At 44.0% G+C, this 17,324-nt stretch overlaps 1 protein-coding gene across 2 annotated transcripts; it reads left to right on the top strand.

Moving 5' to 3' along the window:
• On the top strand, positions 1 to 17,254 carry CCDC77 (coiled-coil domain containing 77). Of its 2 annotated transcripts, none has more exons than XM_032963309.2 (12): positions 1 to 452; positions 3,789 to 3,845; positions 4,602 to 4,803; positions 6,638 to 6,780; positions 7,078 to 7,174; positions 8,124 to 8,199; positions 8,672 to 8,766; positions 10,018 to 10,166; positions 10,738 to 10,975; positions 12,781 to 12,906; positions 14,788 to 14,940; positions 16,004 to 17,254. In XM_032963309.2, exons 2-12 carry the CDS (start codon positions 3,790 to 3,792, stop codon positions 16,148 to 16,150), a joined length of 1,482 nt encoding a protein of 493 aa, XP_032819200.2. In that variant the 5' UTR covers positions 1 to 452; position 3,789; the 3' UTR covers positions 16,151 to 17,254. The 2 variants fall into 2 exon arrangements, with proteins under 2 accessions (XP_032819200.2, XP_075926749.1); XM_076070634.1 differs by lacking the exon at positions 1 to 452 and adding an exon at positions 497 to 618.
• Positions 17,255 to 17,324: the final 70 nt, after the last annotated feature.

The following is a 17,324-nucleotide window of genomic DNA, read 5'->3' as shown; positions in this document are numbered from 1 at the left end:
TGGGGGGTGTAGGAGGGCTGCGACTCTCAATACAAACCAATGGGATCTATCCCTACGTAAAATGGCCGCCACGCAACGGCCAACAACGTCGTCGCGTCAGGAGACTCCGTGTTTTGTGTTGTGTGGTTATTTTAAAATAGGGCGCCGACGTTAACAGCTGGTGGTGGAGGCCGCGCGTTGTTTCGCACGCGTGTCCCGACGATTAATTAGCGTTAATTGCCAATCGCTCAGTTGAGGTTTACCTTGATTGGAGGGGAGGGAAGGGGGGCCGCTTGGAGATCTGCATTAGCCACTGAACGTTTCGTTTTGAAAGAGTGAAAGACAAATTTAGCCGCCGAAATGTTGTAACGCAAACACGCCCGGAGCTCGTTAAGGCGCCAATTGTGGCGGGATTTCTTCGCGCTCACGGTCGCAGTCGTAACGCGGTGATCGGCCATCCGCCGGCAGCAGAGGTGAGTTGTGTGGATGTACTTCACATCGTCATCGTCACCACCATTAGCAGCAGCAACGATGATCAATGCTCGATCGACCGTCTGGTGGGTTAAGTGTTTTATCTGCACGTTAATGCCACTTGTGTCTTAAGAGAATAACGGTGGTGGTCACTCAACTAAAGGAGAGGTGAGTCGAGTAACGTGATACAATTAATCATCGGACTGTTGAGTGGTTATGTCAGGTGTTGAATGCATATAGAATTAACGTGTTAAGTCGGCCACAGCGGAGATAAATACTGTACGATAATTTAATACAATTCATCACGATTACCATCAGCATCAGTCATTCTCTATTCGCTGCGAGATGAATACGTATGTATGCTTAGTGTGGAATGCATTCGGGATTTACGCTGTGGTCAGTCGGCCACAGCAGAGGTGAGAATTTAGTTGTATTAAATGTGTCGTGACATATCACTGTGTAATGCCGGCCCGAGAGAGGCACGGCGTGCGATGTATTGACATCGCGGGCACCACGGACATGTGGATGCAGTACCGGCCCTAGAGGGGCTCGGTGAGCTGGCAGTGCCGACCCATACAGGATAGGGTGTGAGAGTGCCGCCAATGGAAGTGGGGTTACTAAGGGCCATGGCACTTTGGTTGACCCCGAAGGACACGTGACCGGTAAAGTCTGCAGATGGTGGAGGCTAGGGGTGGTCACGTGTCAGGGTCGAGATCCTGCTCGAGGGTTCTCGAAGGTGGTCGTGGCTAAGGGCAGAGCCAGCCACACCACGGAGGATATAAGCCGGGTCCCCGAGAGGGACCGGCTGCTGTGGTTATCCTGAAGAATCTACGTTCGAGAAGAGTCACCAACACGTGGACCTGTACCCAAGCTGGGGTCCTGTCCGTTGTAGCTACTCCCAGTGTAATTAGTGTAGTTAGCCTGGTGGTCCACCACCATAGGTTGCTATCTGGTAAAGGGGCAGTTACCCCTTTGTGTTGGTATAAATAAATGTGTTGCCTCCAAAGAGCACGTCTGCGACTCAGTTGAACTCACTACAAATGGAACAGCAACAGCCATTGTCTATCCACTTCCAGATGGTTTCGATTTTATAAAGTTTGCTAATTCCAAGTGTGCCACAAGGGAATAAATAATGTGGCTGTCCACCAGTTAATTCTGCCAAAAGCGTTAACGTTAGCGATACTTATATCATGACAACGGGACCGAAAGCTATGACCTAATCACATTGAGTGGATCTGGGTTCGTTACGTCACGAGCATTCTTAGTACTTGTGTAGTAGGTTCCACGGAGGCATACACTTGTGCTTGGAGGCAACACCTTTATTCTCCCCAACAGTGTAACGACATAACCAGTGTACATTTCACTAGACCACAACGGGGTAACTACATAACCGGGTCAGTCAGTAACACACTGCCTGATCCACGTTGCTGAGCGTAAAGACTGAGGATCGAAGAGACGTAGCACCGACGGGTTTCATTCCAACAGACAGCCTCGATGTGCTCTCGGGACCTCCCTTTATGCTCTTGAGCATGGCCTTGCTTCGCCCTCGGCCACGCCCCCTTCTAGATCCTACTAAAAGGTTCTGGGGCAATACATCACATGTCCCTCTCGCCACCTTTTAGCCCCCCTCATTCTGTTCTGGTCACGTGCCTTCTTGGGTTCACCGAGACTGTCACGTCCTCAACTGCCCTCTCTCTGACTGTCACCAGAACCATGCCCCCTAGGGCCCCCTTCCATGCCATACATACTCTGATGCCAAAGAGAGGCTCTAACACGCACAGTTGCACTCTTCTCTCGGTAGCTGGCGCTAAACGCAGTAGTGACCCAATATACGTCACTACACTTTGATCAATGTTTCTTCACCTGTGAGCCGAATGGATCACAGGGTTATTCCAAATAAATGAAACTGAAAAACATGCCAGATTTTTTTAGAATGTAAATCGTCGAAACAAATTAAGCACAGGCACGTAAGTACAACTACTTTCATTAGACCTCCTTTGCCAGTACCAAAATATAATAATAGGGTTTTTCCCCTTTTTTCTGACAACAAAACTGAAACCTTTTTACAAGGATTCATGTCTCCATTAACCACAATACCTGCAGTCAAAATGCAAACAAAAAACATACTTTGATAATATATTCATTGTCCTTGAAACTGATTGGTCCACACCAAGGGACGGCTTTCTTTTGAGCCTCGATCCAATTGGTGCTCAACCAGATGATGCCAAAAAGGTACTGGCAAAGGAGGTATAATGATGTAGATGCTCACCCCAAGCCCTCATTACTTTGATAGTACATTGTCTTTGAGCTGTATGCCTTTTGGCGTCATCTGGTCCCTGCAATGCAGGGACCAGCAAGGCCTTTGCTGCGTAGATAATTGCAATTTAATGATCACTGCATTTAATATTTTAACAAATGTTCTTCACTTGTGTCTTAAATGCAGTGGCTTATTACGACTGCACTTGTATTCTTTTAACTGGTTTTCAGAACATAAACTGCTAATCAAGTAGTATGTATATTTATTTAGAATTTACTTCGAACAGACCTTATCTGAACACAGTTTTCTTAATGTATATGCATGCGATGTTATATGCAGATTTTCATGGGGAAAATTGGTTGATCAAGACTTTGTCTCCCACATTCCTTTTCAATTATATTATTGTGATCTTGGCATCGCTCCATGAGACGAAACTTTACATTCGGGACTCTGGAGCGAGCATTGCATCAATCTGTCAAAAAATAACCCCGAAAGAGGTGCCACAGAACTACTGAGATCACTTTAATATGCCTGTTTATTGACACTAAAAGCATGCCTTTTGTATGCCGAGCAAAGCTTCTGTATCACATGTCAATCAAACATATATTTAATTTTTATATATTTGCCAAACGTGAAAAAAAAAACATTTAATACGATGGGTTTTCTGTGGCCTCATTGGTGACAGGGCCGACTACAGGATACATTTTGAGTAAGTCGGTTTGCTCACAAGTGGCGGCCTTGGTTTAAAATCCAAGATCTCCGCAATACCGGCTTGTCTTAGCTTCCTGTGCCACCTGGCCACCTCCGACTGCGCTTGAGAACTGAGCATGCCCATCTATGCTACGGAACGTGCACTGCTTATAAGCGTCACTGCTGTGTGCATACGCAAATGAGCTCTGACGGCTCTGATGGTTTTTGGCACTTTAAGTTGCAGTGTATATTTGTTCCATGGTCCCTGAACTATTTAATTGTACATCTTTCCCTTGTGGCTGGCTTTACATGTGCAATAACTTAGGTGCTAAGATTTATGGTTAATATTGAATCGCATAATGTCAACATGTTTTTGCTCTGTGAATTACAGAATGGCTTCGGCAAGTTCAAGTAGGGTGAGGTCTTCCCCAGACAAGGCTACCAAGTGGTAAATATTGCATGTGTTCAATTTGTCTTAAGCTTTAACCTCATTAATAAAGGTAAACCAGATAAATTAGAATTACTGTTCTAATTCGGACTATGGTAAACCGATTACACACTGTAAGGGCTCCTCCCACTTGCAAATGAGAGCCTTTGGATTAATGAACAGCTGGTACTTGTAAAAATGTTCTTCATCAATTAATGACCAATGAATGGGACTGAATCCCAGTGAGTTATGATTATAAAATATGGTAAAAGTTACATTGTAAATTGTGAAGAGAATTGTAATATTGATGGCTTTTTATTCTTCTTCTAATTATAAGTAATATGTGTCACTTCCAAAAAGTTTACAGCCCACATTTAGTGAATCAGTTTAGACAGGTATGTGCCTGTGTCCAAAATAATATTTTTCATGCAGTCAACAGTCCACTTGAGAGACTTACTATCAAGGTATATTGTACATGTGGTGAAGGCGGGTAGCGTAGCAGTTGGAGAATAGTACAATTCAACAGTGAATATTACACTGCCATCCCTTGGAGATAACACAACCCACAACAGCTCATACACTGTACCTGTGCTGTATATTTTACATTTGGAATATTTTGAACCTTATATTATATATCATAGTATTGCCATATCGCGGTACCGCTTGGTAAAAGTTATGAACTGCAAAGCAAGAACTTGGGGCTGTATCTCCCACCTGGAATTGAGTCATGCTGGCAGGCTGCTTGCCCATTTCCATGGCCCACACTCTTGCAAACAGGTCCCCGGCGATAGGCGGATGGCGCAGTGCGGGCAGTTTGCGCGAGTCGCCGCCCATTCCTCCAATCAACGAGCGGCTGGCGTTCCTGCGTCCGTCCCGCGAGCTGCTCGAGTACTACCGCAAGAAGATCGCCGAGTTTGATGGCGAGCATGAGGACATGCTGAAGCGGCTTGACGCCTACAAGGGGACCTACGAAGAGCAGGTTTCTAGCAATTTGAATAGGGGGAGGGGGGGTAGGATGCAGCGTTAACGCAGGCCAACACGCACACAGTGTAACGTCACGCGTGTAATCGTCACGTATCTGTCCTAATGATACAACTGTCTCCCAGTGCAGTATTTGTGCATATTGTAAACTGCCATTTTCTAGCATCATTGTCATCATCATAGAAATGATGAAAATTGTTAAACCCAAGCCAACACAGAAGCACTACCCTTGCAAACCAGACCATCGGATATTCATCCGCCCTGTCCATTTAACTGCTTGCACGCGGTGCATTATTTGTGCATGGTGCAACTCTCAAAATTCAACCTTTTCACATACAACAATATATTCTTAATCTCGTGTACATTTGCTTTGAAAGCACAATTAAGGATTTTCATTCATTAAGAGCAGCTTATTTTTATCCAGTAACCTATTTGTACGTGGTTTAACTGTCAATATGGGATGAATATCAGACCTTTTCACATATTTGCCTATACCTTAGTCTCCATCTAGTCAGATATGTGACGTATTGTACTTGCCAATCCTACCAATATGAGTCGTAGGCTGTACAATCTTTTGCAACCGTTTTACCCCGTATTGATTTTCATCACAAAAATTACGTTAAAAATTTTGTATTAAATGTATGAAGCAGTAGTATTAGCTTTGTAAATCGTTTTACAGTAAATTGGTTTACAAGTCATCATACTACCACTTAAATCTTTAGGGTTCACAAGTACTTTCGGCATGGTTAGATGTGTGGGTGCGTTATTGCATGGATGGATGGAATTTAACTTAGATGAAAGGACCAGGTTAGGTCCATCCATTATGAATTCTATAGAGTATGCAAGTTTGCATTTCATGTGCTGCATATATAGGGTTGTAACACAGGCTGCTACACTTGGCTGTGTTCAGAACATTTTTACGAGAACCTTCTGGCATATGTGCGTGTATGAATTACAATCCTCTTATAATCGCACATGCTATCAGGCATATCTTTGGGTCTTTTTTTCATTGATAATATAATTGTCTTAAACACCAGGAGCAGTACTGTGTGTAGATGCACACGATAACAACTTGGTTTGTCCCATGATTTCATGTATATGGCCTTTTGCTTCTTTGCAAAACCCTAGGCTTTTGTGGAATAGAGACGCTGCCATCACTCAGTGGTGAAGAATGATTTTTCCATTTACATTCAGTTCCAGCTGAGCTGTCAGTATCATGTCACAACACAAAGAATCTATACTTTGGACCTCTCACAGTAGTGCATTATGTTGTGTCGGTGAACAACTTTATAAGATGACGTCACATTCCCACCAATGAAGTCGCATCACTCGGCATCATTACTTACACTGTATACACAATTTTATGTTTTGCAAACGGGTTTAAACGAATGTCATTCATCACATGTTATTCGCCACGAATCGGCCACAAACGCGTCACATCTAGGAAGCTAAGCAAAGCTGAGCCTGGTTTAGTCCTTGGATGAGAGACTACCTGGAAACACTTGGTGTAATTAGACTTGGGCTGCAGAGTGACCAGGATATGGTAGTACATCAATGTTATTTTAATCCATTTGCACAGAGCTTTAAGTGTTAATCCTTGTGGGTTGTTTCTGTATGTATGTTGAACTTATTTTGCATCGTATGTAGCCTACTGTGCTCTGGTTCCCTCCTGCCGGACATGCATACACGAGGCCAAACGCTCATCAATGGAATTGGCCAAACATCCCAATGGAGAATCGTCCTGAAAAAGAGTCTGAACACTCAGTCAGTGAGGCTTTCTTGTGTGCATGAAGGGCACGATCATATTTTTGTGTTGTCATTGCCATGTTCAGCACAAGCTGCAGTGGGAGATGCGGCAGCGCGAGGAAGAGATTGGCGAGCTGCAGAAGGCGCTGAGCGACATGCAGGTTTACCTCTTCCAGGAGCGAGAGCATGTGCTTCGGCTCTACTCAGAGAACGACCGCCTTAAAATACGGTGAACCGCTGGCGGGGGATGCAAACTGCCAAACATACGCACCTCCGACCCACACGCGTTAACAGCCATCTTTTCCTCTTGTAGCATAGATGTACTTGGCCGAGCCTAGTTTTAGTTTGCTTTCCTTCCCCCGTAGCACGGTTGACTACGTAGTCTGCTGCCATAACTTGTAGAAGTATAGTATTCACCCTGGTGGGCTCTGTTAAAATTGTGATACAATAAAAGTCTTGAACATTGATATTTTTACAGAGATTACTAAGACGTTGTGGTCTAATGTATTTTCTTGTTTTTGTATAGCGAGTTGGAAGATCGTAAAAAAATCCAGCATCTTCTCGCCCTGGTGGGTCCTGATACAGGGGAGGTCACCTACTTCTACAAAGAGCCTCCTCACAAGGTGACTCATTAAACCCTGTAAAAGGCCACTTTTATAATAAACTAACCACCCACCAAAATGTAATGATGGCAAGCTTCGTTTTCTCTCATCATTTTCACCCAAACATTGTACCTCCTGGCTTTGACATTCCTCGAAGGCAATGGTGCACCATCAACTGCACCGTAATATGAACAGGACGATGAGCGCATCTCCTTCGTCAATGGAAAATTAAAGAGAAGCCACAATCCGACTGTGGCAAAGGAACCCAAACTATGGACCACATCATAGACCACCGTAGCCTGCGCTCCAATGGAAGAGGAATAGCAAAACTACTCGATCATTCTCCTGAAGCCTTCTGGTGGCGAGCAGACCTCAACAATGCCATTTAGCTCCTGAACATATTACTGTATGCAAGAGTACAATTGAATCATCATCGCCAGCTACAATCAATCCGCTGCTAGATAAAAGCCTCCCCAAGCGTTGGTCGTCCGGCACGATCCTGGGATGTAATCAATTCATCTGAGCTGTTTGCTTGGCCGCATCTCTCTGGTGGATGTTCTGTCAGGCGTGTTGCTTCCTTTCACTTTCACTCCACCATTGGTCGCGACCACCAGCCATCATCACTTCTAACAACGTGTCCTGCCCAAGCTGACTTGTGAATAGCCAATATGATGTCGAAATTCCTCCGTACAGGTATGTCGCTATTGTTTGTACAGAAGACTGAAGAATGTTTTAAGCACTTGTTTAATTACACTCGCAAGGTTTTAGTGTTTTTAGCTACTATGTTATGTTATAACATGATAATTGCTAAATTTAAATATACTACTGGCAACATACAAACCATGTGTAGGTTGTACTATATAAAGCCTAATATTTAATTGAATGTACATGGTCATGCTGTAATTATAGTATACAATTTTTATTGCAAAAATTATTTAATTTTGATCATATTTTTGTGGTTGTGTTTCAGGTTATTATCCCACAAAAATCAACCAAATCGAGTCAACTACTCAGTGCCAAGGAAAACCGACCTCAGGGCAAATCAGGTAAACTTAATCAGGCCTTCACATAACCTCACATGATTTCGATTAATATTCGCATTGAGGAGTGCAGTGCTTGATGCAGTACTTTCCCCCGCACCTCTGATTGTCCTTCCCCTGCACCTGCGATTAGCACGGTTGGATATGTACGGTGCGAAAGAAGTTGAACATGCATGCAGTTTGATGACCTACGTTCGATTCCCACCCGATTTAACATTGGTGGCGAGTGATATCTGATTTGGTCCCAGCCCTCCTTGTACCGACCCGCACAGAGCAGCGTGGGGAAGTATGGTCAAATAACCCCGATGGCAGACGTAACATGGTGATGGTGTTCATTTAATAACGGATTTAGAAAGGGATATAAGTTATATAATATCGTATGCAATGCAATATCATAGATAGGACTCCCTATTTAGATTATATCACAGTAACTAATTCACAGCTTCGTTAATCATGCCATGTACTGTTTTACATTCAGGAACTAAAAGGCCAAGTGGAAAACCAACGAACGGTGCAGACAGTCCAACAGCACCTGAGCGCTACCAAAGAGACAAGCAGATGCTCGTTCTGCAGGTATTGACTGAGGTGCACTAGTGTATATCCATTGCGCGCGCACACACACTATCAAATGAGATTGTGTGGGAATTGTACAAAAGCCAGTGTCATTATTAATATGAGTCACAAAAGTTGGTTGGGTAGTTCAAAAGTCAAGAGTACTAAGTTGGCACTGCTGAAAACCTGAGTTCAAATCCAAACTGATGATTTCATTCTGATCACCAATGATTGCATAATAATACATTTATATAAAATATTATTTTTACACTGTACTGTTTAAAATATAGGCTTCACTCGTATGAGGAACATTTCTCTGTAGCAGGACATGTAGAAAAGTGCTGTCCCCCAAATGAGGATAAGATGTCACTCTAAGAAATCTCAGAAATAGTACTGGTAGGAAACGTAGTGGACTGGAAGCCCAACCGGGATTAATTCACAGGAGGCAGGGGATTAATTGTGAATGTCTGTGGATGTCTGTCCACATGGGAGGGGTGGGGCTGGGTGGAGAGGGAGGGTAGGGAGGGGCTGGGTGGGGGGTGGGTGGGGTGGGGCTGGGTGGGGAGGGGCTGGTCACCCCGTGGTGCCCTTATATGGACTGGAAGCCCAACCGGGATTAATTCACAGGAGGCAGGGGATTCATTGTGTATGTCTGGATGTCTGTCCACGTGGGAGGGGTGTGGTTGAGTGGAGAGGGTAGGGAGGGGCTGGATGTGGTGGGGCTGGGTGGGGAGGGGCTGGGTGGGGAGGGGAGGGTGGGGAGGGGCTGGGTGGGGAGGGGAGGGTGGGGAGGGGCTGGGTGGGAGGTGGGGCTGGGTGGGGAGGGGCTGGTCACCGCGTGGTGCCCTTATAAAACTCAACTTTAACCTACTCACGCCGGCTTGTGCCCGCCCTCACAGTCGGGCATATTTGCGGAATACACCATGCCGCCGTTGACCCTGGCCATTGACCGAGCAACCCAACGTTCCTACCAGCTCCCTCTGCAGGAATGTGTTTATTTTATATCTTCCTCTGCAGGTCTTTCTCTAACAATGCATGAAACGCTGATCTGACAGATTTTAGGAACATATTCTTCGTCATGATGTGATGCCGAAAACACGATTGGGATAACATTTGGGAAAATGACAAACGAATTGAAACGTCACATTGACAAACGACACGGAAAATTATAATATTAATATTAAAAGTATTTTTTTTTAAAGATTGATCTCGTAATTGTGTGTCTGTGCCACTGTTGATAAACATGCAGTTGGCATGGCGTGTGCCCTGCAGATGAAAGCGCTTCAGGCTCAGCTGGAGGAACAGACGAAGCTTGCCAAGGAGCAGGTGGAGTCTCTCCTGGAGGATCGTCGAATTCGCGTGGAGGAGATGCAAGTCCAGCAACGCCGCGATCAGGAAAAGATCAACGCCCTGACAGAAAAGTAAAATGCACTGCCAATGAGACAGCCAAATGATGTCCCACGATTTTGTGCCTGTCGACCATCGAGTGGGAGATCAGTCTCGGTGGCTGGGTAGCAACGCATTTTTTTTCTCTGAGCACCAGTTCGTTTTTCAACAGTCCCACCATTATCAAAGAATGTCTGGCTTCATTCAAAGTCAACCTTGGACTGTTATCATCTCCACCGTCGTTGCACATCCTCTTTGAAATTATTCTACCATTTTGTAAAACTTTGAATGATTCACACATCTTTATCATCCTATGGCAGCTTCAATTTTCAATACATTTCACTTGTCCTTACAGCCTTCGTTGACAAAATACAATAATGGCTTGCTGCTCTTCTCAGACGCAGTTGTCCAAAGGCACCACCACCTTTGGTCATGTGATAAATCTGCCATCTGGGGAAGATTCGGTAAAAATATATATTGCACATGAGTACCAGGGTTACATCGTATACACTCTGCACTCTTTCAAGTAATTTAATCTGTTGAAAACCCTCACAGATCAATGCATCAACATCTTTTATCGGCCACTTCTGCCCATCTCCGAGCTAGGCTACAAGAGACACACTCGCTGCTGTACGAGAGCACGCGGGACTTCCTGCAGTTGAAGTACGAGGGACGAGCCAACGAGAAGCGCTGGATGGCGGAGAAGGACCAGCTGCTGCAGGAGCTCGACGCGTGCCGGGACCGTCTGTCCCGTGGCCAGGGCACCGAAGAGGATGGGCCTCCCGACATCTTCACTCCCCCGTCTGAGCGGCAGCGGAGGGCACAGCAGGGCGAGGAGTTTAAGGTGAAAGATGTTTCTAAAAGGGTTTGACAGGACAATGGTACTGTGCCCGTTCGATACACACCTTAACACGCAGGCTTTTGCAACCAATACCCATAATAAAGGTTTTTTTTTGGGTTAGATCGCGTAAATATAAATGCGTCGTTAAACCCGCCACCACCTGACACAGCCAATTGGTAAGTTTTGTCATGTAAACAAAACGTGCCAATTAGTTACTAGTTCACCACACCAGTGCGTTGGAGGGTAAACCCACATTACAATTTGAGTGACGTTTCGCTGGTGATTACAAGCAGCCTAATCAGGCGATAGACAGAAATGTGAAGAAGTCTTGTTTCGGTCTGAAATATGGGCGTAAAGGTGATGTCATCACTGAGCCTCTAAGGTGCGAAGACCAGAGGGGGGGTGGGGTTAATGTAGTCATATAAATTACAATGGATAATGTTAATTTGAGAATATGCAGTCCCTATTTATTATTGGTTGGGTTATTCGCAGTGAATCAACATAATGCAAAACCTTTATTATGGCTACACACCTTCATTTGGTATTGTGGCTACTCGTTGGGTTACGTTACAGGCATCAATCAAGGAGCGGTGTGGAAAAATGCGTTGCTGCATTGCGCTTCTCTGCCTCCACATGCATGCTCCCCGCTTTTACCAAAGCAGCACTGACCAACGTGGTGAAGTATATAGTCGGTAACCCGCACGGCGTGGGGAGGTCATTTTCCAGAGTGGATTGACTCAAGGGTGTATTGTGTATCATTGCTATTTTAAACCTGTTGTGGCTATAACAAGGAAAGCCTAAAATATGTATTTTGTTATCGTGAAGGATGACGTGGGGTACAGCTGGGTGCTGCACTGGTTAGCACACATTGTCCCAGCGACCTGAATTTGATTTCCAGCCATGGCTACAACATCAGCGGAGTGTGGTATTTGATCTGATCATTGTGGTGAAGTATGGTCAAACAACCCCCACGACGGATACGGCATAATAGGCAAGCCCTCATCTGGCAGTGAATTGACTTACGCATTTTTTAAGGATGACATCTTGCCCACTTAAATATGCTTGGTAAAGCAGGGTCACATAACATTAATCCATTGGCGATATTAGTGTGGAAATGTCACTATAGGTTGTGTAACAAAAAACAATTAGCTAGTCAAATGTTTGTGACTTCTGTTTATCTAATCCTAATGGACTTGATAAATACGAATGTGTTTGACATACTAATATAGACGGCAAACTAAACATGGGATGGCTGTTTTGGACGTGGCTTATACTCGAGCCTTTAAAATATATATTTGTGTGTACTGAACTAAATAGTAAATATTTCCATTCTCAAATACTCAAGTAGTATCTACATAGCAATAATAGGCTCCTACTATGGTAACGTGGCAGGATCCTCCTGAAAAAGTGTCATAAGGCTTAGTGAGGCTTTCCTGGGTAAACACTTGTAATAAAAAAAATGAATTCTGACTTATTGACATTCGAGATTTATATTCAATTGTTTACGCTGACATTTTATGGACTGCATTCGTCCTTTCAGGTCTCGTCATGAGTCAGGTTTGATAAACAAATTCTGTTGGTTTACCAGATTGTAATTGGGTAGGAGCACTCCCTCTAAATGATGGGGGACCCTGGTTAACATAAGCACGGATATTTAATTGGCCAAAAGGCCAATAGGCTGCAAAAAGTTAAAAATAATTTGTGCAGTTGTAGAAAGGTGAGTAGATTTGTAAGAGCCCGTGTGTGCATGCACACGTGCGTACAAACAAGTTTTCCTGCGTGCTTACATCCCTTAATGTGCCTGGCAGGGCCTGCAAGAGGAGTTGAAGCAAGCGCACCGGCTGGCTGAGATGTTCCGTGAGCAGTGCGTCTCCCTGGAAGATGAGCTGTCGCGCATCCGCGAAGAGGGAGATGTCGGCAAGGAAATATTCAAGGTATTGTTGGCTAAATAATAGAAAGCGTGCCATGTAACGATTCGTCACAACATCCCTTTGTGCACAAGTGCTAGGTGGATTATAACACCACAGGATCGTGAGAGATTTGCAACAGCTTGGGGAAGCCATAATCCAATCCAGCAGTAGGTTGATCATGGCTTATGATGATGAATGATCAAAACCCCTACCCACTCCCCCTTGGTGATTTACAAATTACCACAACATCGGGCTGCCATTGTATTCAACATCTGATTCTTTTTCACCTCATTTGTGTTGGTTGTTTTCTTTGCTGTTGTAAAGTTTGCTTTGTTCCGTTCTCCTAAATGTACTACATAAAATGCATACATTTAATTTCCAACCTGAATGTTGTTCATATATGGAATAACAATGACCAAAATCCATGCGGAAATATGATCTCTCCTGCATGTTGAACGACGTGAATATTTGGAAAAATTATATCAAAGGAAATAAATGTTTTGCAAATGTATAATGAATTGTAATTTAACCTTCGCCCCAGTAGGTGGCATTGACTCTTAAGGCATGGAGCTTAGTCATCTCTTCCCCCAAGGCGATTCTGTGAATAGTCAGGGTTTAGAGTTTTCAGTCAAGCATATGATTTCGTTTGTCTTGTTTATTCCGTCTCCTCTGTTTCGTTTGGTGTTTTCTTTCTATTTTCTCGTTTTAACTGCGTTGTTCGTTCCCACTTAACCTAAAGTTCGAGATAGAAGATAACATTTTAAAGTTAATAGAGTAAGCATGATTTGAAAATAATCTGTTATTATTAACATGATTCGATGCATGTATAGTGAGCAATATAAACACAAATGTAATCAATAATGAAACATGTGCTTTTAATAGACCCAATTCTACTGTTATTGATAGCAACGGATATTGTTAATCTGGTTCTTACACGAAGACAACCCAAACAATAAAAAAGCCCTTGTAAATACTTATCTAGACAGACATCAGTGATATCACCACGTTGACGACACCCTATTAACACACATGGGAATGACATTACTCAGGGGCCATAAGCACACGCTCACTCGGTAATTTGATTGTTCTTTTTTTAAGTCTGACCAAGCTCTGAACTCTTATCTAATGGTGCACCATGTGTTTTTAAAATTGTCAGTTACGCGTCTTAAATTCCGTGTCGAAAGTGTCGATTTGTGAATGCACTTTTACAAGAACTCATCCTACTTATATGTATGTTTTTACAATGTAATTGATGCTTGCTTTCTGCATTGCGCCTTCAATCCAACCACATGGTGGGTACTTAGCACTGTGGGTCTCAAGCTTATGTTTTATCACACCCCAATGTTGTAAACACAAATATGGTACGTTTCCTGCTGTTTTACCAGTGGTTACAATACAGTTTTGACTTGTATATAGCATCTATTTTATATATATATGGACATACCTCAGTCACTTCTGTCCATTCAAAGAAGCCATAACAGTGATAAGTGACTGAGTGTGATAAAATAAAACAGAGCTGCCAGATTGAAAATATTCCCCTCCAGTGTCCGATTAGTGCAGCTAAGATGCTTTCACTGATGGATATATCATGTTGTTTTGCGGCTACTTCGAAGTGATCAAATCTGTAAATTATGAGAAAAACCCCATCGTAACAGAATAACAGTGCAGGCTTGTAAAACCACAAGTTTCAAACAACACACAGGAATTCGAAGTGGTCGCCATCACGTGTCCACGGGCCACATGAAAAGAAGTTGCATGCCGTAGGCTCCCCACTCTTCGATTGAGGGTTGTCTGTTGTTCCTGCGGTGTTGGGTCCGCACAGCACGGCCCCCCCAAAACCATCCTCCCGATATGAAGCGGCACGCGCCTTAATTTACGCGTAGTCCCTCCTCCCCGCGCCGACAGGATCGCTCCGACAAGATGGCGAAGCGGCTGCGCATGGTGACGCAGCGCTACGAGGCGCTGGAGAAGAGGAGGGCGATGGAGGTGGAAGGTTTCAAAAATGACATCAAGCTGCTTCGGCAGCGTCTCAAGGACGTGGAGAAGCAGCTCTTCAGGGTGACTTTGGCATCGTAATTTACGTCTTTAAGTGTCAATGCATACGTGTTTCTGTGTCCCACGTTGTCTGTGCATTAATTAGTTTACACATGTTGCTATGCCTGTGTGTTGTGTGTCTGTGGAAAGTAGGCATTAAGTGTACCCATGCTTTTGTGTGCCTTGTGTCTTAGTGTGTGTGTAAACTAGGCGTTGTGTCAATTAGTGTACACATGTTTGTGCGTCCATGTGTGTCTTGGTTAACAAGGCAACCGCTAGACTACCGCTCGTGGGGAGCGGGTAGTGTAGCGGTTAGCGCGCTGCGCTATGAACCCGGCCACCCGAGTTTGATTGCCGCTCACGGCCAACACGAGTGGCAATTATTTTAACCAGTTCTGGGCCTTCCCTAGGGCGACTCGGCCTGAAATGAGTACCTGGTGCGGTGTGTAAACAAAGGCAGTCGGGCGTGGTGTTGGCCACCTCCGTCTTCGTGTGCCGTTCCAGCCTTCATAGGTGCTCGCTAACAGCACTTCCCCCAACAATCTGTTGAGGCTATACAGAGGATCTTTGTGTGAAAACTAAGAATATAATAATCCGCATCCCTCTCAGCGATTCAATACATTTTTCCGATTCAAGTTCACGGTTTGATTTGAGGTTTATCTCGTATTTTCTGTCCCGCTTGTATTGTCTGCTTTGTGTCATAAATAGTGTCATTCACGCAATTTTACATTTGCATATACTCTGCATAAATCACAATTCACGCACGTACAAATAAACGCGTGAATAGTTAGCATAATAATTTATTTTAATTGCTGCATCATTAATATCTTAGTATACTGTTAATAAATATATATGAATTAAAATATATTTTCAACAATTTTGTGTAAAAAGCTGTGCATGAATATGCCTACCTCATTCATACACGTTTGTTAATACACAAGCAGCATAAGTTATGAAATATGGACGTCTTTTTTTTTACATTCGATATAACGCGTGCGCACATCTAATAGTACTTCAAAGGCTGTAACATAAGGGGTAGGAGTTTACATCCTGCCTTACCTGTGGGAACTTGCCTGTCTTGCCGCAGGTTACCCTGGGTGTCGGACCCAATCAGGACCTGGCTATCCTGCACGAGGTGAGGGATTCCAACACTCGTACGCGCAAGATTCAGGGGGAGCTTCACCGGTTGAAGGCGAAGATTTACGGCCTGGAGGGCGACCTACGGCACGTGTGATCCATCACTGTCGTCGTGTGCGCGTTCGTTAGGGGTGCCATGGTGGCGAGATGTTAACTACCTCGCCCTGGTATACAGGAGGTCGTGGGTTCGATCCCGACCCTGACGCCTACTGTATATATTTCAAGTTGGTATGTTCTCCCTGTGGTCATTTGGATTTTTTTCTGGGCCCTCCGCTTTTTCCCTCCACATATAGAAACACGCGTTTGATTATTTGACTGCTACAAATTTACACATAAGCCACTTTGCTGAGCTGTCATTTGTGGCCAGGTCACTTCTGAAAAAAAGAGCTTTGTAGCGCGGTGGGCCTGACCTGGTAAAATGAAAAAAATTAGTTCTTCCCGAGCTTGGCAGGGATAGCCCTATGAAAGTTGTTGATTTTGTTTTGCCTCATTGGCGTGAGTATGTGTCTAGTACACACAGTCATCCCCAGTGTCAATATTTCCGAGGGGAATTTGCGGTGAGCCAAAGAAAAGAAAATCTCCACATGTCATGTTGATTGTGCAAGGTAAACAGCCGGTGGAAGAGTAAAGTACTGGCTTTGGTGAGAGATGGTGATCAGTCAGGCCACAGTGCTTGTTGACTTAACTCAAACGCACCTTTTAAGTGCAAGTTTAATTTAGTGGAATCCGATAAAGCCCCTTTTTTTCCACAACATGCTACTTAGATCTGCCCGTTTAAACTTGGATGAGGATTAAGGCTACTGCTCTGACCCTAAATGCATTCAGATGAGTTGAACAACACACGGTTCTGTTACCAGAACTGAAGGCTGCAGACATTCGCCATCGATCTTAACCTTAAATATTTGTCCACACGGAACGTTTACTCATATCTGGAACATGCCCGGTCAACCGTGAAGATTTGCCGGAGGAACAATGTGAGATTTTGTGAGAAATAAAATCCCATTCATGACCAGAATGTGCAAGATGAACAAACAAAAAATTCGACGTCGGAATATTTAAGAAATATTTTTTCCCCCTCCTGTGATGTAATTAAACTTCAAAAATTTTTTTTTTACTTGGATACAATTATTTTATGATCACAATGTTTACTTGTATGTATATTTTGATTGTGTGTGCGTATAATAAAAGTGTTAATAAACAACCTTGGCAAGGAAGGTTTTTTTGCAATGCACCCTGCAGATGAAGACTTAGCATTCTCACCAATGCACACG

This window comes from Petromyzon marinus, chromosome 30, assembly GCF_048934315.1.
Source record: "Petromyzon marinus isolate PM22_M1 ecotype Great Lakes invasive population chromosome 30, UKy_Petmar_22M1.pri1.0, whole genome shotgun sequence".
NCBI lineage: Eukaryota > Metazoa > Chordata > Hyperoartia > Petromyzontiformes > Petromyzontidae > Petromyzon > Petromyzon marinus.
Note: the sequence above shows the minus strand (reverse complement) of the source record. Positions and strands in the feature narration are given on the sequence as shown.

Bases quoted from the DNA above. Each gene is read 5' to 3' on its own strand.
- CCDC77 (XM_032963309.2), top strand. From the start codon at position 3,790: ATGGCTTCGGCAAGTTCAAGTAGGGTGAGGTCTTCCCCAGACAAGGCT. The intron at 4,804-6,637 runs GTTTCTAGCAAT...TGCCATGTTCAG, and splicing joins AGGGGACCTACGAAGAGCAG to CACAAGCTGCAGTGGGAGAT. The intron at 6,781-7,077 runs GTGAACCGCTGG...GTTTTTGTATAG, and splicing joins AACGACCGCCTTAAAATACG to CGAGTTGGAAGATCGTAAAA.